Raw genomic sequence first — 26,583 nt, 5'->3', positions numbered from 1 at the left:
TAAACAAATGTTGTTGAGTAGGTGATAAAATGGATACTTCAATTTTACAATTGGAGAGTGATAGAGTATATGTTATCTTAAAGACCAAGTAAAGGAAAAAACTCTCTGCATGCATACTCTTCTGTCTGATGGAAGGATCAGAAGATAATTATCCTCTTGGTAACAATAACTCTTGCCCCAAAGAGTAGAAAGAGTAGCATCATATCAAAATTTCAGAATTGAAAGAGACATATCTTTGATTACCTCAAAGGGATCTTGGGTTTGGAAATATTGGGGTGCAATGGATCAAAAAAGCAGAAGATAAAACCCTAAGCTCTCATTTCCAAGAGGTAAGAAAAGAGGCAGATACACACCAAGGCAAGAGAGGAAAAGATAACTTTTCAGAAGATTCCAAGGGAATGCCTGAGTTATCAAGTTCACAAAATGTACATCTGTATCTTCTTCCTCACGTTCTGGAGAAGTGGGAATAGACAGAGAACTCAGAACTGCCACCTGAAAAGTTCGGACCAGTGCCACTTCTATCACCTTGGGCAAAAACTCCATGTGCCAGAATTAGAGAACAATCAGGATATTGTAAATGATCTTAAAGATCTTATTTAAAAAAGGAATGATCACTGAGTATGGCTAGTGTTTATTTTTCAGAAATTTTTATCACAAAACCTTTTGTACGGGAGTGTAAGTCCTACTCATCATAATGTGTGCAACTTGCTATAGTTTTAAGGATCTGGCCACACCAGCTCACTGCCGGCCTTGAGCAATCCCTTGCTTCTCTGGGCTTTGGTGTCTTAATTTGAAAAGGGGGAAGGGATGTGGCGGGGGTGGGGGGGGCAAGGCCACCACCAAACCGAGATCACAGCTTTTTCTGAAACTGAAACACGAGACACTGCAACCTGCATTTACATTCACTCATGTGTTCCTTATTCAATGCATCTATGGCAGGTCTGCACTGTGACAGGCGCTGTTCCAGGTGCTGAAAGTACGGCAACTTCCCTAGTAGACACAGTGCCTGCCCTCATGAGTTCTGATTTGAGGGACAGAAAATAAGCAAGGAAACCAGAAAACAAGGGGATTCCAGAGAGTGTTAAGTCCTAAGAAAAACAGAGCAGGTAAGAGCACTGAGAGTGACTGGGAGGGTAAGCTTTCTACATACATGGTCAAGGGTAGACACTTAACTGATGAAATGGAGCCAGCCATGTGCAGGTCATGGGGAAGAGTGGTCCAGGCAGGAGAAATCTGTAAGTACAAAGGCCCTGAGGTAGTCATGAGCATCTCTGAGGAAATGAAAGGAGGCAGGGATGCTATGCTGCCAGGCAGTGCATACCTGGGAGAATGGTGTGAAGGAAGGTCAGAGAGGAGAGCAGGAGACGTTTTGTATGGTGAGGAGTTTGAATTTTATTCCAAGCTTGAGAGAAACCACTGGAAGGTTTCACCAACAGAATGACAATTTGAGAGAGGATTTTAAAGGATCACTCCAGCCACTCTGAAGAGAGGAGATGGCAGAGCCAGCAAAAGTGGAGGCAGGGAAGCCAATTAGGCCACGAGAGGATCCAGGTAAGAGTTGGTGGCAGTTCAAAGTAGAATTTTGGCAGTAGAGACAGTGGACAGATGAGATTATTTTACAGCTGAGTAAATAGATTCTCTGGTGACCTGGCTGTGGTAGGTGATGGAAAAGGGAACACCAGGGATGACGACCAGCTTTGGGGCTGGACACTAGGCTGCAGAGTATTTCCATCCTTATAATTATCCCTGGCCAGCAGGTCCAGGTTTGCAGGGAAGAAACCTATATACTTCTGTGCCTTCCTAGGACCCTTTCCTAGGCAGGTGATGCACTTCTCAACCCCTCCAACATTTTGGATTTTTGGTTGGTGGAGTTGGGGAGGGGGAGCTGATTTCTTTTCATCCTGGGTCTTGGAGAAGCTCTCCAGAGGCCTCTGAGGGGACCATTTGTCCTGGTCCCTGAGTTGCTGAAAAATTAGCCTGTGGCATCCAAAACTGTCCTTATCACACTGGAAGATCCAGCCTGGAGCCCATTCAGCAGAATGGTGTAGCCTCTCACTTGCTTCTTGAACTTCCTCTAGGAAAGTTCATTTACTGAACCTTAATCCTAACCCCAGGACCTCAGGGAACAAGAAGACCAGCAACTAAAGGGTGGCTTTGATGCGCAGGTTGGGAAAGGGACCTGAGTTCTGGATCCTCTCGATGTGGGGTACCGTGTTGCCCCTCCTGCACAACAGAGTGCCATCAAGGAGCCAGCTGACATAAGGGAACCTCTGGGTGCATCAATCCACCCAGAAAACACCGACTGGAAGCCTGTGCTCTAGAAGATTAGAGATTTCCATCACCGCCAACATCTCCATGAGTTAGAAAAGGGAAGAGCTAGGTGGACAACGTCCCTGAAAGTCCTGGGCTGAGTGGGCCACTCTGCTTTACTAAAGAGGAAGACTAGAGGTGTCTGCCAGGAGAGAGGAGAAACACTGGCAACAGGGAGCAGATCTTTCAACTTTATCTATGCAGGAAGGGTCTATCGAGCACCTGTCGTGTGTACCATGTCCTGTTCCAGGCTCCTGGATGCAGCAGTGAACAGTTCTCACAAAGCAGGATGCACTTGTGTTATTTATCTCTAGTTACAACTGGGTCCATGGCATGAATTAAACATTTCTGTGGACCCCAACGTTCCATAGGATGAACGGCTTATCGTCCACAGAAATGAAAGAATCAGCTTATTGGTTGTGGAGGCGGTGGTTGGCTTATTGGTTGTGGAGGCGCTGGTTGGCTTATTGGTTGTGGAGGCGCTGGTTGGCTTATTGGTTGTGGAGGCGCTGGTTGGCTTATTGGTTGTGGAGGCGCTGGTTGGCTTATTGGTTGTGGAGGCGCTGGTTGGCTTATTGGTTGTGGAGGCGCTGGTTGGCTTATTGGTTGTGGAGGCGCTGGTTGCTTTCTGAGAACAGCAATGAAAGAAGCTGTGACAAACATAAACCCCAATCTAGAGAACAAAGTCCTTCAAGGTTAGGCCCGGCCTTATTTCCTCCCCTTCCATAGAATCCAGCCAGTACTAAGTGAATTAGGTGACCTGGTCAAGGTTATGGGTGGGCAGGTTGCTCTCAGTGCTGTGTTCTGACATATTGGTGTCTTCCTGGGGTCATCGTCACCTGAGCCCCACTGTCTGCAGTCAGTGAAGGACAAGCATTTAATTGGTGGTCGTCTTACCCAGGCCTTATCCCACAAAATCACTAAGAGGTAAACAGAAAGGCTCTAATATACATTTTCTGCTTTCAAGAATAAAATGTAGATGGTTAGCCCTGATTACTAGGGTCCAGGACCTTTGGTTTTGTTACTGCACTTCCTCAAACCTCAGGTTCCATAATTCTGACCGCAGCCCCTTACCTGAGTTGGATGATAAATCCAGGTTTGGCGTGAATGGTCCACTCACAGTGAGCATTCAGGGGGTAGCTCTCCAACAAAATCTGACCCTTTGGAACACGTAGAACCTGGCCACATCCTGAGAAGAGAAGATTGAGGCATAGAAATTGGAGTCAACAGGAAAGAGACGGTAAAAGGTCTCGAAGCCTCTGAGCTCATCCACGCCCCTAAAAACAGAATGGAGAAGGATATTTCTATTTCTCAAGCCCCTGGCGATATGCTCAGCAACTGGCAATGAATTATTCATTCATTTAACCCAACAGCTTGAGAAGGGAAATAGCATCATTCCAGTTTTCCAGATGGAAAAATGGATAACCAGAGATTAAATAATTTGTCTAGCTATTAAGTGACAGAGCAGAGATTTAAAACCTAGCTGTGTCTGAATGTGAGGTCCAAGCCACCCTCATCCTGCCTCTCCAAGACTGCCACACCCCAGCCTGCTGCTGCCACCTTACAAGGCTCAGAAAGTTGGCCCTCCCAGCAGCTCTACCTGGGACACTGTGGCCTTTGTTCAGCGTCTAAATTTATGTAAGCCCCTCTGCTCTGTGTCCCCTGCACACCCTCAATCCACACATATAATCCCAAAGCAACTCCTTTTTACGTGCCTCCATCCAGTTAGAAAATGTATGTATTAATTTGTTCTATGAGCAATTATGCAATAGCGAAAGCATTAGTCACTCAGTTGTGTCTGACTCTTTGCGACTCTATAGACTGTAGCCCACCAGGCTCCTCTGTCCATGGAATTCTCCAGGCCAGAATACCGGAGTGGGTAGCCATTCCATTCTCCAAGGGATCTTTCTGACCCAGGGATGGAACCTGGGTCTTCGGCATTGCAGGGAGATTGTTTACCACCTGAGCCACCAGGGAAGCACCTCTCTAATGCAAATACCAGAAGCGGGACATGAACTCCAACCAGTCCAATTGGATTAGTGATTTTCGATTTTTTTCCTGGCTCCCAAGACCTTTTTTTTTTCCCCCCAAACAAACTCTTATGAAGACCACCAATTTAATTAAAAAAAAAAAATGAATCCAACAGGGGGTCCTGGTTGAAGTAGAAGCTAGGACCCCAAGCCCTCCATCCTCACTATCACCTTGGTCCCCTGAGCTAGTTCCAAGGAATCCCCAAGATTTGAAAACCACAGAACAGAGTCTCCATTCAATTACATCACATCTCTAGCGTCGAGATAAGCAGAGGTCTGTACCCTCGTTGTAGGGAAAAAATTATCTCGGTCATGTAAATAAACTATATTTTCTGCCAGAGTTGGCACACTATGATCCATGGGCCAAATGCAGCTCACTGCCTATATTTTAAATGAAGTTTTATTGGAACAGAGCCACATACATTTTTCATGCTTTGTTTAAGGTTGGTTTCCAGCCACAATGACAGACTTGAGTAGCTGCAAAACAAGACAGCAGAATCCACAGAAATGTAACTATTTACTACCCGCCCCGCTATAGGAAAAGCTTCTTTAACCCTATCTACACAGAACTCAGTTTGACATCATAAACTCCAGACCTTCAGTTATCTTTAATAACCTCCCCCAATAAATTCCCAAGCTCAAAAGAAAAACATGAACATCAGTGGATGGTACCTCATGGCAAGATGATGGTGGTAATATTTCTACAGTGGTAGGAATATAGCTTAAACTCTGTTTTCAATAAGCTGTGAGGTCTGAGGTGTGTGATTTTTGCAAAATTGACTGCTAGGTTGCCCAAGGCATCTCATCATTAGGATGTTTATTGCTTCTATTTCCGCGTGGGAAGCATCCCTCGCCCCTTTCCATGTGAGTCTCTGGATTTGGCCGGGCCTCCATCGTCTCTCTGTGATCTCAGTCTCCCTGCATCCATCCTTTTCTCCCAACTTTCCATTCCCCATATAGCTGCCAAAGCTACCGTTTAAATACATGAATGAGATCACATTACTCTCTCGACTCGCCCCTCCAAAGACTGCGCCCTGTAGCTCACCTCCCCACAGCATCCACGGCCCTGCCCTCTGTTCAGCCTCCACCACCACCCACCCAGTCCTCACTCTGAGCCAGCCACACGGCCCCCTTCCTGTCCCAACTCCAGGCCTCGCACCCACTGCTCCCTTAACCTAGAAGGTTCATCCTCTTCCACGTCTCCTCCCTTTGGGAATTAAGCTCAACTGCTACTTCTTCAAAGAGCCCTTCCTGGACCACCCAGCTAAAACGGACCTTCATATTTCTATGGTCACTGCCATTACTTTATTTTGTTTTCTTCATAATGGACATCGCTACTGGAAATTTTCTAGCTTATTTGCTCACTCCCTTTGGCAGAGCTAGCACCCATCTAGTTTGTATGCCTAGAATGGAAACTGGCACAGAACACGTGCTCAATAAAGAGCTGTTGAATGAATGAACGATGACATTGTGACAGGCCAGGGACTGGCTAAAAGGCTTACACCTTCTCTGGTTTAATCCTCACAAGAAAGTTTGGAGATAGCTGAGGTAGATGGAGAGATTGGTTTAGTTCATCCTTGGGGAGGGGGTGGATAGGAGAGAAAGGAGTGAGGAGAAAATAGGCCTGGCCCAGGAGGACAGCCAGGGTCCTGGCAGAGTATTCACTAATCATTCATGGACAGAGGAGCCTGGCAGCCATGGTCCATAGGGTCACAGAGAGTTGGACACAACTGGAACGACTAAGCATGCAGCACACACGCCTTAATTTCACATTTTGCACATTTACAGACAGTTCCTAAGGGAATACACGACACACTGCTATATTTAAAATGGATAACGACAAGGTTCTACTGTGTACACAGGAAATTCTGCTCAATGGTATGTGGCAGCCTGGATGGGAGGGGAGTTTGGGGGAGAATGGACACAGGTATATGGGAGTTGGTGATGGACAGGGAGGCCTGGCGTGCTGCGATTCATGGGGTTGCAAAGAGTTGGACACGACTGAGCAACTGAACTGAACTGAACTGATACGTATGGCTGAGTTGCTCTGCTGTTCACCTGAAACTATCACAACATTGTTAACTGGCTATACCCCAATATAAAATAAAAAGTTAAGAAAAGAAAGCTGGGTGAATGACATTTATCTCCCCATCCCCCAGACGAGGAACCCTAAGGTTGGGAGAAGTTAGGTATCCCCATGGCCAGACAGCCAGGAAGTCGGAAGGTGGCAGATGACTGTTCTAGCTGTAGAGCAGTGGTTGCCATGGGACGTCGGAGTCCCCTCTCAGTATGGGTCTCAACCTTAGAGTCACCAGCTGTGTGGCCTTCGGTGAGTTATGGCATCTCTCAGAACCTCACCAGACCTGAGCCAAATGGGAATAAAACTGGCATCTACCCCATTCGTTTTGTGAGATGTGAATCAGATTATGCACACCGAAAGCCCTTAGCAGAAAAACCAGCAAATGTTAGCTGTTGCTAGTTGGTGGCAGATCAAGGACTTGAACTTGAATCTGCCTAGTACCAGCGCTGGATCTCTGCTAGTACATTAACCTGTCTTAGGGTTTCCTGACCCAGCCTTCTCCCGCACCATTTTGAAGCGGCAGGATTTCCCACCCCCGTTCCCAAATACATTGAATCTTTGCCTGTCCCCCTCCCCCTCGAGCTATTGGAAATGCACGTGCCTTCTTCCTGCACACCTCACACTCCTCATCGCCCCCATCTGCCCATCTGCTGCCCGGCTATGGAAGTGATACACGGGGTGTGAGAGACAAAAAAAGAAACCTTCCTGCACAGCCTCCGCCCCCCCGGGGACTGGCAGCTTCCCCACCACAAGGTGTTAAGTCCCAGCTCCGCAGCAAACCTCCCGCAGGGACCCCAAGTTAGAACCGGCAGCAGATGCTGCCAGCCAACTTCTGGTTTCCTCCCTGGAATCAGACAGCAGTGTCACTTTCAGATCCCTTCTCCCCCTCTCAGATCTGGGGGAGCCAGCAGGCTTTGGCCAGCCCGAGGGTCTTATGGCCTGGGGAGTACTCGGGGTCCCACCCCCAACCCGGGTGCTGGCCCCTGGCCACGTGAGATGTGAGACCACTGGTTCCTGGAGACCAGGGGCTGTCCTTCAGAAACAGCCAGGATTCCCAACCACACGCAACAGCTGGGTCCTTCATGATGTTTCCCTTCTGTCTCTGGAGGGGAGGGCAGAGTCGGCCTCAAGACAGGGTGCAAGTTCCAAGCAGCCAGAGATACAGAGGCCACTTCTCAGAAATGTGCTCTGCAGGGGGAGGGGTGGGGGGCGCAGTTAGTGGGCACCGGGCAAAGCAGAAGGCACCCCATGCCCTCTTCACACCAAGGGGCTCCTTCAGCCCCCATCTCACTCCCACCCCCACGGGGAGTCCAAGGAGCCGGGTGCAGGGCAGACTCACTGCACCCTCTGTCTAGGGCTGAACACAGCCAAGTGTCCTCGCTAATGAAGTGCGGTTGGCCAACCAAGCAGGTGGTCCTGGGGCTGAAAGACGGGAGTGGCAAGGGCCCGGACAACGTGCTCGGATTCCCTGACCACGTCTGGCTGCAGGAGAAGAGGTGTGCATGTGCGTGCGTGCGTGTATGTAGGGGATTTTGCCAGCCATGCCAGACTGGCCCCTGGGATCTCAAATCCTGGACTCATCTCCAACCCTGCCTCCTGCCCTATCCTTGCTACAAACCCAAACAGGAGAGAGAGCTGGATAGACTCTGCTTCGACAGAGCTGAAAGGAAATCTTCATGAATTTCCAAACTAGAACGAGAGCTGGAAGCTTCCCAAAAGCAGTGAACACCCCCAGCATTCTGACAAGTGTCCTTATCTCCAGCTGGGGGACAAAAGAGGGAGGGGCGCTTCTGAGAAGCAGTGGATTTTTTTTTTTTTTTTAAATCTTTCCTTTAGGCTGGGGGCAAGGAGGACTAAAGAAAGAATTCTGTTAGCTTCTTTTTTTTTTTCACCATGCTCCACAACTTGCAAGATCTTAGCTGCCTGACCAGGGATTGACCCACACCCTCAGCAGTGAAAGCTTGGAGTCCTAACCACTGATGCATGTGTGTGTGGGCATGCTAAGTCACTTCAGCCACCTCTGACTCTGTATGACCCTGTGGACTGTAGCCCCCCAGGCTCCTCTGTCCAGGGGATTCTCCAGGCAAGAATACTGGAGTGGATTGCCATGCTCTCCTCCAGGGGATCATCCCAACCCAGGGATCAAACCCATGTCTCTTATGTCTCCTGCACTGGGAAGCGGGCTCTTTAACCATTAGCGCCACCTGGGAAGCCCCTGGAAGCCAGACCAGGTCCTAATCTCAGTTCAGATTTTTCCTAGCTGTATGACCCCAGACAAGTTCTTCAGATTTTCCAAGCTGAGCGTCCCTCATTTGGAAATAACAGGAGTACCTACAACCACGCTGTTGTTGCTGATTTATTATTTAAGGATTAAATGAGATAGTTACTGTATGTGAAGCATTTAGCAAAGTGCCTGGCACACATAAACAATAAATGGCAGCTAACACTGTCATTTCTCAAGTCTTGTCTGGATCTGAGACACAAATTTGGCAAAAGAATCACAGGTGGCAGCCCAGGTTCTGATCCACTGCTCCAGGTCTCCTAAGAGCCTCTTTGCATCATTGGCTAAAGCTCTAAAGCCTTTAGGCCCAGGAGCCTAGACAGGGATGGCAGAACAAAAGCCTGGATAATGACATGGGAATGACCCACACACCAGACAGGGAGCAAGAAGGAAGCTGATACTGCCCATGTGATTTGGTTCATCCTACCCTGACCTGGTCATCCCTCAGACAGGTGCTTGGAGTGAGGACCTCAAGGGCCTCTCACTTCAAGAAATAGCTTAGTTCAGAGGAAGAGGGACTGGACTCCGGGGCCCAGCTTCTGAACTGGCATCTTGGCTCTGCCACATAATAGCTGTAAGACAGCAGGTAAAGTGACTCAGCCTCTCTGTGCCTCGAAGACCTCGCCTGTAAAAGGCTGGATGAGGATGAATGGTTCATACATGAAGGTACTTGAGCATTGTCTGGTTCATAAAGAGTGCTGCTGCTGCTGCTATGTCACTTGAGTCGTGTCTGACTCTGTGCGACCCCATAGATGGCAGCCCACCAGGCTCCCCCATCCCTGGGATTCTCCATGCAAGAATACTGGAGTGGGTTGCCATTTCCTTCTCTAATGCATGAAAGTGAAAAGTGAAAGTAAAGTTGTGCTAAGTGATAGCTTTTACCAGGGGCTCACGTCTTCACTGGCTCTCTAGAAATGACTTCATGGCTCACTCTGTGATCTGGCCTATAGTTCCAATCAATCTAATACTTTAGAATGGTTGCTTAAGTGTGTGCTTCTTCCATGACACAGTTCCATGAAAGCAAGGACCTTTGTCTGTCTTGCTCACCTCTATATGCATGAAATATGTGCTTAATTAATTAACTGAATGAATGACTCTGCCAAATTGTATCAAGCCTCTTCCTGCCCAATCAAACCATTTTCGAATCCTCTTCCCAATACTGTACCAAATGGCCTATCCGTTCAGTTGAAACCGTTGTCCAGCAAAAATACTATCTGCCACTTTGTTGCAAAAAGGTTTTTCTCCCCCAGATTCATCACAATCTTCGCAAAAAAAGCATACACTGAGATAACCCTGACAATCCAATTCAAAAGTCGAGGACTGGGTTTGAGCAGCATAAAAAATTAGACAACTAAATATTTTTTCTTTTCTTTGTGCTTCAGTTTGGTTGATTTCTACCAGCCTGTATTTACATTCTCCGATCCTGTCTTCCATCATCAATCAGCTGTTAACCCCTCTGATGATTTTTTAATTTCAAATATTACAATGTGTTCAGTTCTGGGATTTCCTTTTGGTTCTTATTAATGCTTTCTAAATCTATTCTCAATTTTCGCATCTCTTCATCCATTATAATTACCTTTTCTTGCAGATCCTTTAATATATTCATTTTTAAATTATTTAAAACTCCTTGTCTGAAAATTCTAATAGTTGATCCCATGTGGTGTGTTTCTCTTGACTGATCTTTCTCTTGACTATTGGTCCTATTCTCTTCTTGCTTATTCACAACAGAAAAGACATATTTTCTTTTGATTGGTAATATCTTTTCCTCCATTAGGCAGGTAGAATGAGGTACTGATCAATTTGATCAAATCAGGAAGCAAGGTGGTTTGGGGCAGGGCTGAAGCTATAATCCCTCGAGAAGCATCTTGAAAGTCAAGCAGTGGGAACCTTAGAAAACTTATTTTTGATTTTCAACACTCCCCCTGCCCAACTTCCTGCACTTCCATGACTGTAAGTTCAGGAATCTTTGATCCTGTGAGACCATGAGACTCTGAGATGACAAATTTTTGAAACTGGAAAATGACAACAATATTCCAAGATCTTCTGCTTTCTAGCCTCACCCCCAGCCTCTGCTTGCTCAACAAAATTTCACTAATGAGAAGTCTCAATGGATAGGGTAATCTTTGTTTGGGGGTATTTTTTAGATGTAAGTTCAATAGGCCAGCCCACAGGCTCATCCCAAGTCTGGCTGGGTCCTCCTCCTTCTCAGGCAGGCCTTCACCTGCCCTGGCCCTGACCTCAGTAGCTGGCCTCAGGTAAGACGTATCCTGCATCACTTGCTCTCCTAGGAAGAGCTCTTTCCTATGGAGTTTAGTTTCTTTTAGATTCTGTGTTCATAGATATGAGAGGGCTTTAAAGTACATTCTGAATTTCCTTTGATTTAGAGTGATTTCTTGCTGTTTGAACAGGAAGGAAGGCCTTTTTCATATCCCTCTCCACCCAAACCAGAAGTTGAGCAATAATCGATGAGCTCTTTAATAACAAAATCATCTGCAGGAGTTCAAACGTCAATTCTCTAGAATCAAGAACTTCAGCACATAACGTATGAAAAGCTATTCGCCACACATACAATACTTGTCCTGGAAAGCAGCCTCCCGTGTGCTGTGCTCAGTCGCGTCCGACTCTTTGCGACCCGTGGACTGCAGCCTGCCAGGCTCCTCTGTCCACAGAATTCTCTGGGCAAGAATACTGGGTGGGCTGCCATTTCCACCTCCAGAGGATCTTCCCGACCCAGGGATCAAACCCACGTCTCCTGCACCTCCTGCATTGGCAGATGGATTCTTTACCACTGGGGCCACCCTAATCTCCTCATGGCCAGCATATATCCTCTTCTTTCTTAGGGAGTTCTGTTTTAGTATTTTTCCTCTGTGGCCCCACACTGATTTCCTTCCCAACAAAGAAAAGACAAAGAGCACCCTTCAAGGCTCTGATTTAGTAATAATACGAATAGCAGCTACCATTTATCAAGCACTTACTATGTTCCAGACTCTCTATTAAGGAATTTCATAGATAGCACTTCATTTAACCCTCACATTAATCCTTCATTAAATCCTCTGATGGGGCACTGTTATTTCCCCCATTTTGTAAATGACGAAGCTGAGATTTACAAAGATTGGGTGGCATTGCCAAAGTCACAGAAGGAGTCATGAAACAGATTAAAATCCAGGTCCTACAGATTAAAAGCCTGGTTTCAAGCCCAGCTATTAACCATCACATAATACCATCCTCGATTTGTACCAAATTGAGCACTGCTCCTTTCCTGGAGGTGCCAGGACACAGAAGCCCAGACTTCCACGAGCCAGTTTTCAGTAACTCCACCCAGGCGACTCTACTCTTCCCCAGCAGTACAGCTCCAGAGATGAGTAAATCAGTGACACCCAGCTTTGTGGCCTCTTCTTCCCCTCCCCTCCTTCCTTCATTCCTTCCTTCCTCCTTTCTCTTTCTCTCTCTCTTTTCCTCCCTCCTTCTCTCCCTCTCTCTCTCCTTCTCTCTGTCTTTCTCATCGACTCTCAATCATTCCTGGACCAGCCAGCACAAACCATGCTCCCCTCTGATATTCCACCCCCACATTTTGGTCACCACTGAAGGCCCGTTCCTCTGCTCCTCTGTGTCTATCTACAATATGACTAAGGAAATAAAAAGTATCCCAGGTCTATTAAGCTCTCCCCACAAACCCTCTCTCATCTAGGTTGCTCTCCTAACCTTCCTACCTCCCCGAGACCCTTTGGGGCCTGAAGTGTTGGCATCACTTCAGTGCTACCTGGAAGCGTGACATCCGGGAGGCTCTCGGGCCCTCTCCTGCTCATCTCATTTAGTGGCTTAGGAACTTGGTCTGAAGGCCAAAGTTAAATAAACTTCACTCTGGAAGTCGGCAGAGTGGTTCCACTTAAGAACTCAACTTTCCAGTTTAAGAAGCTTTGAAAGGACGCCTTGATTTTAACTTTGGAGATCAGTGCCTCTCATTGCCAGCGCCAGGTCACAGTTCCTAAATATCATTCCCCACAGCAGGAACCAGGATTGGAGAAATGGCTCATTTCAGGACTTGCACATAAAAATCAAGGTGAACTTGAAACCCTGAGCGGGTGGGGGCAGTGCCAAGAAGCAAGGAAGTGCTCACAGAATGAGGCAGCGAAGTCATCTTAAAGGGACTTTGGTGGCCAGTTCTGGGACAATTTAAGCATCAAAAAGAGGACGATAGGATTAAGGGGAAAAAAATGAAAATTCATGAGCTCACAGTACAGAGGAAGAGAGAGAAGACAAATGTGGGAAAATTATAATAACGGGTGAATCCAGGTAAAGAATGAATGTAGTATTCTTTCAACTCTGCGTATTTAAAACTTATCAAAGTAAAAAACTGGAGAAAAAAGGAATCACTCCTCTGAATATTCTGCGATTACTAAACCAATCTCTCCTGGCCAGGAAAATGTGAAGAAAGTTTTCCCTGGGCTCAGTGACCTCCAGCCCTTCTCCAGTTCTCTTGCTTAATGTAACTTGTCGATGGTTATGAGTGAATCGATCACATAATGGATGTTAAGACTGTAAAGAGTTGGGTCAAAACCATCTGTGACGAGCATTGTCAAAGACAGTGAGTAAATAAAGGTGCTACCACGTCGGCTCAGTGCTGAAAGGTCTATAATTAAAATATAAACACTGTGATCCTTTCTGGCATTTGCTTGGCACTCCTCCTTTCTTCTAAGGTTCTATATGGCACTCAGGAAAATGTGCCAGGGTTCTACAACGGTCTTCAGCAAGAAGCCCTCCTCCTCCAGAATTAAATGATCTGAAAGGATCACTTGGGCGCCATCTACTGGTCAAATGCTTACACTGCCACATGGCTCCAGCACTGCGCCCCAGCCATGCACAGACCACCCAGGTGTTCAGCTGCCCCTTAATAGAGGCAGGCAGCATCCTGCCTGCCTAGTCAGCAGGGCAGACAGTCAACAAATACTGAAATGAATTACTTATGCCTGGGAATTCCCCTTGCATTTATTTAGTATGAGCTGTAGGTGATGAGAACCTAATAACATCATGTTGATGTCTTATGGTCAAGTCCTGTTTCCACGAATGTATTGTAAACTCATGGAGGGTTCCCTGTTTCCCCTGGTGACGTGCCTAGTGATCCATAAGAAATGCTCTCTTTGTGTATGTGGCTGTGATCAGGTAAACATGCACTGCATGTAATGAGGCTTTCACCATGGAATTGAACAAGCATAACTGAGCCAACACAGAATGGAATAGGAGTATGATCATTGCTTTGTTTGTTTCACAGCATTGACCACATTCTTTTTGTCTCTCTTCTCTAAATTTCAGGTTCTAAAATGGCAGTGACTACATCTGTCTTGCTCATCATTGCACATAGAAGCACATTCTTTCAAGAAGCATTGTTTGAATGGATTGTTGTTTGTTCAGTTGCTAAGTTGTGTCCAACTCTTAGCAGCCCTGTGAGCTGCAGCATGCCAGGTTTCTCTGTCCTTCAATATTTTTGAATGGATGGGTAGATCTATTCATTACCTCTTTTTAATGAATGGGGGCATGCGTACTCCACTTTGCCTGCCTAGTGGTGGTGACCCATTGCCCTGAGCCAATTCTGCTGTCCTTGAGAAAGTTCGATCCTATACATGGAAACCATCACCAATCCAGACCAAACAGACCTACACAGTCGGCTGTTAAACTGAGGCTAAACGCAAGACTCAACCAACAGGTACTATTTGGAAAGATACATCTACAGGATTTCTTTGGGAAAATGCAGTCCTCTGTCTTTGACTTCCTGCATGCAAATATTCTTCCCCTTCTCTGCCCTGTCCTCTAAACAAACTCACTCACAGTGTTTAGAGTATTGTTTAGGAAATACTTGTATCCTTTTGTTTGAGGTAGAATATACTCTCATACTTGACTGATTTGTGGCTCAGCCACGTGACTTGCTTAGAATATAAGTGAACGTGGTGAGAGCAGAGGCCAGGAATGTGGCCGTGTGTTTGGCTTGACTGCTTGTGCTTCTGTGACACACTCAAAGCAGATCATACCCCAAACTGCCCGCTGTGGTCTGAGCTCCGAACTCTAGAGTTCAACCCAGGCCAACCCAGCTGACACCAGTTAAACCCCAGCCAACTCACAGATGCATGATAGAGAAAAATACACATCTATCCTTTTGAGGGTGACTCTTATGCCCCCCAAACTGACTAATACATATGAACACACTATCACCACCACCTGTGAAAGCTTTGACTTAGAAATTCTACTCTCTGACCACAATACCTCTTTCATCTACATGTTCGGTGGCTTTATTACCACTAAGCCTGCTTTTCCATCTCACCGACACCTCCAGTCTCTATTTTCTTTACCAGGTTCATTTGGGTTTTGTGTCCTGCCCACGCTGGACCCCTGGACAGTCACGTCTCTGCCAACTCTTAGGTCAACCATGTGACTGCTTTTATTCACCTCTGCTACCGTGCTGCTGCTGAGTATCACCCACCTGTCCAGGCTGCATCACCTACACATTAGTTCCAGCTTCCACTGGGTCCTTGGCCATGCTTGGGCATGCTTTAACTTTTTGGTAGCTGACACATTTCCTCATTCATCAGGTGGCTCTCCCCAAATTTTGGTACTCTCAAGCCTCAGCTTCCCTTCTACTCTGCTCTCATTAGAGACTTCATATGCTGCTTGCAGAGAAGACAGAGCTACAGAAGAGTTCACCAGTAGGAGGTAGGTGAGACAAGGGGTCTGAAATCACACAGACCCCTAAATCACACAGACTTAGGTGTCTTAGGTATTTTTCTTACCCTTTGCCCTAGACTCTTGCATTTTTGCTACATGTTTGATCAGGCAAGAAATACCAATAACACTCCATCCTCTATTTCTGTGGACTGGAAATATCGTTCGTAAGAGTAAAATTAATGAGGCTCTAAAACCATCCTGATTGCTTCTAATTTAAATGGGGAACATGTAAAATAGGCTTAACAAAATCATAACAGTTTATACGTTGCTCCAGATCCTGCTGCTCAGAGTGATATTCACCACTGGGTTGCTGCATGGGGGAATCTTAAACTGAGAGACAGTTTAGATTTCCACTCCATTTTCAAAGGATTATTGACACAGAGGGCAGCACTAATAAAGATTAAGCAATTCTTGGAGATCAAGCAGAACCCAGCAAGGATCCCTTTCCTGGGACAAGTGGCATGCTGACAGTTTGATGTGGTTCCAAGAGTGGAACTCAGGATTTAAGAAGTTTTCCAATAGGAATTCATATTTAAAATGCACTACAGACAACATTTTTGAAGCCTTATTCACTGCCTGCTGACCAATGACAGCATGCAGTTGCTTCTGGAATGGACATGAGGCATGCTTGTGTGCAGAATGCCTTGGCTTCATTCAGGAGAGAGGGGAAGATTTAAGAGGAGACAGAAACCTCCCATGGCCAATTCCAAACAGATGTCCACAATCCACACCCAGCAGAAGGAAACATATTTTTGTTTCTTACAGTCTTACGTAGGAAGTCTTCTGGCCACAAGCTTTCCAGAACTCACAGAGTCCAACAAGATAAACCTTAGTCCACGGCAAGGTGAGACTTGACAGGAGCCTGAAGTAGAGATGGAGCTAGGTCAGGGACTACTCACGCATGCAGTCTCCTCCATACCAGCCCGCACGGCACTCTGCACAGTAGATCCCCTTCACGTAGAAGTCGTCGAGGGTACCCCCCCAGGAGCCGTTTCGGCACGTCTTGCAGTTTTCAAAGATGGTGCAACCTGAAACATTTCCAAGCAGAATGGTGTTCGATTAAGCACATGCAGGTTCTGATGGGTTGCACGAGAAACTGTGGACTTTGCCAGGATCTTGTCTCACCTAAGAGCATCTGGACTCAGAAAGGTGCCCTTAGGAAAAAATGCTCATCCCTAGGAAGATGCTAGAGTCACCCAGCATTCAGACTGAGGAGTTTAGGGGATGGTCTGAACCATCTTCCAGGTTAGCAGCTGATGGCTTGTTTTAAAAAAACTTAGCTTCTGGTCATAATTATGAACTTCAATTTTCAATAAAATACAATGCTATTTAAACTTATTTTTAATCATTATGCTTTACAAAGCAAATAATATTGATGAAAATACCCCAAATCTAAGACTGGTAGCAAATGCTTATTATTACATTAAAACCAAATCTAAATTACATTGCTGTCTGTGCTAAAGGAGAAGCCTCTTGCTGATTGTAAATTTTTCACATTTTTTACAAGGATGCCTATCTCATATATCATCAGTAACCTGAAAAGTATTATGAGATATTGAAAATATTTAGTAATAACCTTCCAGATTGATTCCACATTTTGGTTCTAATTAATAATTTTTTAAAAAATCAACATTGACATAATTCAGACGCCATAAAATTTACTGTTTTAAAGTTTACAATTCAAAAAAAGAAAAATAAAGTTTACAATTCAGTGGGTTTTAGTACATTCACAGAGTTGGGTAACCATCACCACTATCTAAATTTAGGATATTTCATCACCTCCCTCCATAAAGGACCCCATACTTATTAGCAGTCACCCCCTTACCCTGTCCCTGATCCCTGGCAACCAGTAATCTACCAGTCATTTCACATAAATGGAAACAGGCAACACATGGCCTTTCTTGTCTGGCTTTTTTCGTTAGTGGCTGATGCTCTAATGCAAAATGAAACAACCTGTAGTAAAAGGCAGACTACACTAATATAGGTATTTTTTCCTCTTTATAAAAGTATCACATATTGATTGTGGAATATTAAGAAGATTCAAACAAGCAAAAAGAATTCAATTGAAAACACCTAAAATTCCATTACCCAGAGAAAACCATCTGTAATACTTTCCCTCTGTATACACACAAACATTTTTTAAAAATTAGGCTTATATTATACACTGCACATTCTGTTTTACTTTTTGATTTAATAAAAATAGTAAACATCTTCCCATTCCACTAAATATCCTTCTATGTCATATACTCCTATAGCCAGAGTGTGCTGTTGGAAACAGCCTCAGTGCCTATTAATGGGCTCACCTTGGAAGGTGTCAGGCTCCCCCGGATCAGAAGACCACACCAGAGAGGACTCAGCAGACCTCAATCAAGGGTTGTTTTTAAAACATGGCCTCCTGAGAGGTGGGGGATATTGAGGAAAGGTGGAGATAATCCAAGCCCGCTTATTAAAACAGAGCGCTAAGTTCTGGCTGCCCCATTCATTGTCCAGCTGTGTGTCCTTGAGCAAACTGCTTAAGTTCCCTGTGCCTCAATGTTCTCATCTGTAACCCTGGGGTTAAAAAATGTACTTATCTCATAAAGTTGATTTAAAAATTAATCTCACACCAATAAAGGGCCTGGCACATAGCAATTCCCCCCAAATATGAACTCCTATTATTATTCTGCATTCCTGTACTTCCACTTACTGGGCTTATCCCCACCATAGCATTTGGCATGCTGAATTTTAACTGCCTATTATCTGTTTTCCTATATAAACTGAAGTCAAGGACTGCATCTTATTCAACACTATATCCCCCCCACACTTAATATAGTATCTGGCACATAGTAAGTGTTCCAGAAATATTATATGAGATTCGAGTGAATGAATAAATGGATAGATGGACAGTTGGAGAGATGAATGAACTGCTAATCCAGGCTTCTGAAGTGTCTGAGATAACCAGCATTTCCTTGAGCTGATAGCACACTTTTCTCTTTGGCTAAAATTATTAGGTTTTCATTGGCCCATAATGCCCATGTGCAGTGCATACGTGTGTGATGTCTGTAAGAGACAGACTTGCAGCTCTCTGCATACCATTCTGAGTTTGCTCCCTTCTTCCAGTGCTTGCTTCTTTCAACCAGAAAAAAATTGCTAATACGACTCATCAGAGTTCATATGACCCACAACTGGGTCCCAGGGGGGACCTCTGTGTCTTTAAAGGCCATCTTCACCCATGTGTCACATTCCCATCTGATTCCCTCCCCGCTGTGCCGCCGAGGAGGTCAATGGACTCCATCTGCCTTCAATGACCCTGCCAACTCTCTCGCTCTCTCTCCAGGCCATTAGGGGCAAGCCATTAAAAACCAGTTTGGTGATTAAGATGAACAAGGCTATGTTAAAAAGACACTAAGCAGCTCACAGAATTGCCCAAATGGTAAGAGAACCAAGGTCAGAGCTAACAGCCTAGAAATGCACTAAAAGATGCAGCCAACCTGCTCCAGTGAGGGCCCCGGAGCTGCTGGATGTCAGCACCACCATCCCCACCGCCGGGCCTCCCTGTGGCACAGCAGCAAAGAATCCGCCTGCCAACGCAGGAGATGCCAGAGACGCGGGTTCGATCCCTGGGTCAGGAAGATCCCTTGGAAGAGGAATGGCAACCCACTCCAGTATCCTTGCCTGGAAAATCCCCATGGACACAGGAACCTGGCAGGCTACAGTCCACGGGGTTGCAAAAAGTTGGACATGACTGAGCACACACACCCACACGCCACCACCAGGCCCCTGGACATTGGTCCTCCTGCAATTACTGCCATCATAGGAGAAAGAATGGTTGTCCATCATGATGACAGAAGTGATAGAAATTCTAAAACCAGGCAGAGATCCCGTTTCTCACCTTTGAGACTGAAAAAATTCCAAAATGGCACATTCTGTTGTAAGACTTCAGGCAAAGAATACTCTCATGGATGGCTGCTGTGAACGCCAAACGCATGGAGAAGAATTTGGCAAAGGCTGGCAAAATGACACATGCGCCCCGCTTTGACTCAGCAATCCTTCTTCTAGGAACCTGTCCCAGAGATATGCTGCAAAAATACTAGCTGATGTACGCCTGAGGCTATTCACTACAGTAATATTTATAACAGCAAAAAGCTAGAAACAATCCAAATACTCATAAACTATGGTAATCCACAGTTTATGATGCACAATGCAGTTTTGTGCAACTGTAAAAAGGAGTGGGAAAAAATGGCTTTATACTGTCAGTGAGCCACCTCCAGCATATATTGTTAAGAGAGAAAAAAGCAAGGTAGTCAGCAGTGTTTATGGCACGCTGTCTTTGGTGCACGAAGGGGAAAGACACATAAATGCACACACAGATTTGCTCCTATTGTCAAATATAAACCTACCTACATATCAAGCAAGTGGGTTTCGAGTAACTGGTATAACACCATAGATAAAAGAACTACAATTGACTTTAAAACATAGTATTCTGACTCTATAACCTAATGAGATATATTCTAAGGTGAATAAAAACCATAAGCATCAGTGCTCTTATTACTAACACCCATAATGCTCTAGTGTGGCTTCGTACAAGTTTAAGATAAAGCGAGTAAGTGATTTATTTAGTTTATTGGGACACAGGATTTTCACCATGAAAGAAAAGGCATACAAATACAAAATCCAAGAAGTTAATTAACAACCTTGGAATGTTACATTTGAACTTGAGTAGCAGTAAAAACATTTTAAAAATGCACGTTTCCCAGTTCTAGACACTTAAGAAAACAAACAAACAAAACCCTGTAGCAATGACGGTTCAACAGCAAGGAACAGCTCAGGTGACCTGATCATGGTCTCAGACCAGAGTTCCTTGGAGAAATGGCTGATTCCAGATCTGGGGCAAAAAACAGACAAGAAGAATTCAAGAAGTCTTCAAAATCAGTGTGGTCATGCCAGAAGAACACAGACGGACACAAAGGGGAGCCCAGTATTAAAAGATGGGATGTATGCATTAAAATGAATAATGATTGACATGGATTAAACCACATAATAAGTGAAAATGCCTGAGTTCATAATGACACTCACACACACAGAGAAACCTCTTTGATCACTGATAGGGACTGCTCAAACATGAATTCGCTATTTTCGAAAATAAAAAATTTTTAAAAAGTCTTTCTCTGGCTCTTCCTTTCAGGGCACCCATATGGTTAATGTGGAACAGCTCTTCACTACTCAGTTGGGAAGACCCTTCCTAGCATCAGTCCAGGTGGGTGCCTCCTGTATTGATGTAATAAGTTGTTGGGTGCAGTGTGGCAGATGTTGATGGCCTTCTCTAAGATGTGATATGAAGCGACAGCACTGCCTACGAAGTTCCCTTACTTACCCCATGACCTCATGCCATCTCACAAAGCCAAAGCCAGCCCCAGCCCCTGCTGCCACCACAACAGTAATTGTTAGCCTTTTGAAAATATTGAAAGTTGTTCAGACTTCCGTACTCCTGCCAAGGATCCCTAGTCTGGAGATCCTGACTTAGCTCTCAGATTTTCCTTAGAAAATCTAGAGGCACTGCTCAACGATTTCCCTGCAAACCCTACTCACCATCAGGGAACTGGAACAGCGGGTTTCTTTTCTGGATCAAATGTGCAAGGGTCATGCTGAGGTCACTTCTATTTTAAAGCTCAGCATTACTCTCTTCCAAGAAGGAAAATGGTTTAGACGTAACACCTGTATACTTGAGCCCTGTTTTCTCTCCCCTTCTATGATTTTCCTCAAAAGGAAGTTCCTGGTAGTAATAAGCATCATCCTCTGTGTTTGTAAAAGAAGGGGAGAGGCAGAAAGGAGAGAAGTTCCCAAAGCCTATTTTTGACATCCTTTTAGTCTTCAGTGTAAGGAAAGTGTATTGGAAATTCTCTACATCCTCTGTTTGATCAGGCCCAGAAGGGAAAAGGACTCACAAGGCAGCAGATATGAAAGCACCAAGAAACCATTCAGTGAGTTGCTAATCACGCTAGAAACACATTAAGAGTGAAACTCAGTGTCCACATGGCTCTCAGCAGACAGACACTTCAGCGAAGGAAAATCACCATCTCCTCTGTGGTGGGGGCCAGGGAAGTTGGGGTTTGGGGGAAGGCAAGTCTAGCTTGATGTAAAGCCAAAGGAATGGGCACCGTGACCTGGGAAGGCCCCATCTCGTCCTAGGATGCTCTCATATCACTGGGTGGTGTGGTGGTGCACGCGTGTTCAGTCGTGTCCGATTCTTTGTGACCCCATGAACTGTAGCTCACCGAGCTCCTCTGTCCATGGGATTTTCCTGGCAAGAATACTTATTACTGGGACCAGTTCCCAAATGCCCAAGCATCACCCTTGACTTCTGCGCTTCCCTTCCCTTCCAGCCAACTCCAAACTGCCATCAACTGCACTCTCTGATCTCTCTCAAATCCCTCCACCTCTCCCCATCCACAGGGCTTCTCTTCATCAAGGTCTCCGTTATTCTTCCCCTACCTCTAATTGTGCCCTTCCTCCAATCCTTTCTCCATATTGCGGCTGAAAAGAAAATCGGCTTTCACCTCTTTACTAAAAGATCTCCAAGTGTTACATAAAATATCTTCAGGATATAGCTTAAACATCATAGTACTGCCTGCAGAGCCCTTCAGCATCTCACTGATTTTCCTTCGCTGAAGTGTCTGTCTGCTGAGAGCTGTGTGGACACTGAGTTTCACTCTTAATGTGTTTCTAGTGTTTCTAGTGTGATCTGCAGTTCCCTAAACTCCATGCTTTCTCTTGCCACGGAGCCTTAGCACGTGCTATTCTCTATGGCCTGACCTCTCTACTAGATTCCCTTCACACTCCTCAGTTCGCTGCTTCCATCTTCAGCATGCATATCACCTCCTCTAATAAGTCACCCGCCCCCGTCCCCACCCAGGCTCCCACGGCACCCGTGATCTCTATCACAGCACCTCCCATGATACATTACAGCTACCTATTTACTCTTCCATCTCCCTCACCAGGCTGCAAGTTCTAGAAATGCCAGGAATGTCTCTTTTTCTAAAGCACTGTGTTCCCAGTACTTGCCATAGTATACAGGGGCGCACGGTCTGTTTGTTCAATGAATGAATAAGTAGATGAATCCACAGCTTTGTAAGTTTGGCACTGAAAAGGGCACTAACCCTCCAATTCCTCTGCCTGTATTTAGAGTGGGTAGAGTTATGCCACTTTTAATCATTATGGCATCACAACCCCTGATGTCTACCTGTCAGAATTCAAGTGTTCTGCCTGCTTCCATCAGTGACCTCAGAAAACATGGAGGCGATCCAAGGTCTCCCAGCGCACACTCACCTGGGTGAATCAGGCAGGAGTCACATTCATTCTCCTCGTTCCTGCAGCATGGGATGGTATAACCCACCACTTCCTTCTTTCCAGGGCACTCACATTTAATCTGATCATATTCACAGCACTCCCGACACATGATATTCCACTCGGCTCCAGGGCAGGCTTCATTGATGACTGTGTACTCTGAAACAGAAAGCAGCAAGTGAGGAGGGAGGGCCTGGCAGGAACAGGAAAGTCCCAGAAGTACTCTACTGCCAAGAAGCACCTTGCCCTGGAACCTGCCCGAAGGATGTTCAAAACCACCCAGTGGGGCACAGGAGAAATTTGTTATTTCAAATTTCAAAGGTGCTATTCATTTTTATTTTTAATAAAAAAGAAATCATGTTTTATCAATATAGAATCTAAGTGGATTAACACACATGCACATAAATAACAAAAAGCATACATTTCCTGAGTGTCTATGTTTATTTCTATTTTTGCTAGAGTATATCAGACCACTGTTTACAGCTACACAGGTTGTGCACTGCACAATTCCAAAAGGAACCATCCAACTGTACAACTGCACAGCACAGTCCAGGCATTGGGGCTGTCAGGAAAGTCTGGTGACCACTCTCTAGGCTAGTTCTATCAAGTACAAGGCTGAATGCCCAGTAGAGACCATGGCATTTCCTCCAAACTTGGCTCCTGGATTTTGCAGCAAACCATTTTTATGGTATCTTCAAAGCTAAAACCAGCAGAAAAGACAAAAAGTATCTTAATTAGTATGTTTGGGAGAATTTCAACGTTTTATAAGAGTGAACTCATTGGCAGAACTTCATTCAATCCCTCAATACAACTGAGTGTTCTTTCCCATGAGAAAGCAGTACTCCTTTCTGGATAGAATTTCTCTCTTTTTTCCTAAAATATATCTTAGGTAAATGAAAAGGAAAAACCATCTGGCAAAAACTATAAGAGTAATCAGTTGGAAGTTGCCCAGAGGAATCCAGGGTAAGAAACAAGACCTCATTTTGATTTCCTTTCCCTCCTGCCCCAACTCTCTAGTCCTAAAAAATTTTGCACTAAGATGATTGAATCAGAAATAGGTCAGATAGGAAATGGCATGGTCTCTACTTGGCATTCAGCCTTGTACTTGATAGAACTGGCCTAGAGAGTGGTCACCAGACTTTTCCGATGGCCCAAATGCCTGGCTGTGCTGTGCAGCTGTGCAGGTGGGTGGTTCCTTTTGGGATTGTGCAGTGCACAACCTGTGTCACTGTAAACAGTGGTCTGATATACTCTAGCAAAAATAGAGATAAACATAGACACTCAGGAAATGTATGCTTTTTGTTATATGTATGCTTTTTGTATGCTTCCTCAAATAGCAGATATTTGAGGAAGAAAACGAATCGGGCTTCCCTGTGAAGGCTTCCCTAAAGACCCCAGGCCAGGATCCTCATCAAACTTTGCAGACCCATTAAATCAACTCTAAAATCTATGGTGGCTTCTAACCTCTTAAATTTCATAACTTAGTTTTCTGTTTTCCTTCCCTAAATTTGCAAGTCTGACAAAGAGTAGATCATTCTTAATTTGCCAAGTAGAGTCATATAGAAAAACTCTCACCATCTTCTCTCGGGCTCTGGTCATAAGAACATTCTAGCATCATAGAAAGGAACCGCTTGCATGATAAGGGACAGTTTCTTAGAATGAATACATGCAGTTTTATGAAAAAAATCCCTCATTTCTTTTCCACAAACACTGGTAGGGCAGCAAAGCCCTTCATCCTGGCATTTGGGAACAAGCGGCATCGATCACTATGATATTGTCATCGCTGCAATTTTGTTTCCTGAACTATTCTGGGAGCTCCTCTAGGACACACTAAAACTTACTCAGCTGAGCTTCTCATGTTTCTGATTTTGGTGGGATGTAATGAATACTTTTTAAAATCTAGAAGAGAATTTAACGGTTAAAAGTGAAGGGAAGTAAAGGAAAACATAGGAGTAAGTCTCCATGATGCTTGACTTGGTATGATCTTGGATTCTTAGGCATGACACGAAAAACAACAAAAGATAAACAGACAAACCGGACTCGTCGAAACTAGAAACTTTTGTGCAACACAGTGCGTTCTTACGAAAGTGAAAGGACAACTTAAAAATGGGGGGAGATTTTGCAAATCATATATCTGATAAGGATTTAATATCCAGAATATATAAAAGACCCCTTCAACTCAACCACAAAAAATGAAACAACCCAATTTTAAAATGGGCAAATGACATGAATAGACATTTCTCCAAAGAAAATATACAAATGGCCAATAAACGCATGAAAAGATGCTCAACACCACAAGTCATTAGGGAACTGAAAATCAAAGGCACAACAAGATAACACCTTACACATACTTCAGTTCAGTTCAGTCGCTCAGTCGACTGAACCATAGCCTTGACTAGACGGACCTTTGTTGGCAAAGCAATGTCTCTGCTTTTGAATATGCTATCTAGGTTGGTCATAACTTTCCTTCCAAGGAGTAAGCGTCTTTTAATTTCATGGCTGCAGTCACCATCTGTAGTGATTTTGGAGCCCAGAAAAATAAAGTCTGACACTATTTCCACTGTTTCCCCATCTATTTCCCATGAAGTGATGGGATCGGATGCCATGATCTTCGTGCAGCCATGAAATATCTTCGTGCAACCTAGATAGCATATTCAAAAGCAGAGACATTACTTTGCCAACAAAGGTCCATCTAGTCAAGGCTATGGTTTTTCCTGTGGTCATGTATGGATGTGAGAGTTGGACTGTGAAGAAAGCTGAGTGCTGAAGAATTGATGCTTTTGAACTGTGGTGTTGGAGAGACTCTTGAGAGTCCCTTGGACTGCAAGGAGATCCAACCAGTCCATTCTGAAGGAGATCAGCCCTGGGATTTCTTTGGAAGGAATGATGCTAAAGCTGAAACTCCCGTACTTTGGCCACCTCATGCGAAGAGTTGACTCATTGGAAAAGACTCTGATACTGGGAGGGATTGGAGGCAGGAGGAGAAGGGGATGACAGAGGATGAGATGGCTGGATGGCATCTCTGACTCGATGGACGTGAGTCTGGGTGAACTCCGGGAGTTTGTGATGGACAGGGAGGCCTGGCATGCTGCGGTTCATGGGGATGCAAAGAGTCGGACACGACTGAGTGACTGAACTGAACTGAACTGAACTGAGGGTGGCTATAATTCAAAAAAAAGAAAAGGAAAATATCGAGTGTTGACAAAGATGTAGAGAAACTGGAATCCTCGGATATTGCTCATGGGATTGTAAAATGGTGCAGCTTCTGTGGAAACCAATTTGACAGTTCCTTCAAAAGCTAAACATTGAATTAATGTGCAGCTCAGTAATTCTACTTCTAGGTATATTCCCCCAAAATCAAAATTAGAAACTGAAACAGATACTTGCAGCATTATTCACAATAGACAAAGGGTAGAAACAACCCAAGTGTCCACCAAAAGAGTGAATAAGCAAGAAGTTGCATATGCACACAATATTCTGAATGTGGAATATTGCTCTGCCGTGAAAAGGGACAAGATGCTGATACAAATTATGATATGGACAAACCCTGCAAACACACTAAGAGGCCAGACACAAAAGGGCAAATATTGTCCCATCAAATTGTATGCTTAAAATGGCTAATGTAGCAAATTCTGTATTATTTTCATTATACTTTTAATGCTAAAAAATAGTGCAAGAAATCAAAATGTTTAAAGACTTAAGCATCAGAGTCAGACAGATCTGGGTTTGGAATCCCACCTCTGCTGCTTACGGGGTGTGTGATCTTGGCTAAGTTAGTTTACTGCCTCAGTCTCAGTTTATCATCCAATGAAATGAATTCATTATATAAAACTCAGGAACTAGCT

The 26,583-nt window shown here is 44.8% G+C and overlaps 1 protein-coding gene across 1 annotated transcript in view; it reads right to left on the bottom strand.

Annotated features, from left to right (window-relative positions):
• The window catches only part of PAMR1 (peptidase domain containing associated with muscle regeneration 1), an 80,636-nt gene that overhangs the window by 31,453 nt on the left and 22,600 nt on the right, over positions 1–26,583 (bottom strand). Inside the window, exons 2-4 of the mRNA XM_005890905.3 lie at positions 22,721–22,897; positions 16,315–16,443; positions 3,385–3,499 (exon numbers count right to left, since the gene is read on the bottom strand). Of these exons, the coding sequence (XP_005890967.1) occupies positions 3,385–3,499; positions 16,315–16,443; positions 22,721–22,897 (421 nt within the window). The remainder of the gene's footprint in view (positions 1–3,384; positions 3,500–16,314; positions 16,444–22,720; positions 22,898–26,583) is intronic.

Source organism: Bos mutus, chromosome 15 (genome assembly GCF_027580195.1).
Source record: "Bos mutus isolate GX-2022 chromosome 15, NWIPB_WYAK_1.1, whole genome shotgun sequence".
NCBI classification, from domain to species: Eukaryota; Metazoa; Chordata; class Mammalia; order Artiodactyla; family Bovidae; genus Bos; species Bos mutus.
The sequence above is the reverse complement of the archived record's forward strand: the minus strand, read 5'-3'. Positions and strand labels throughout refer to the sequence as shown.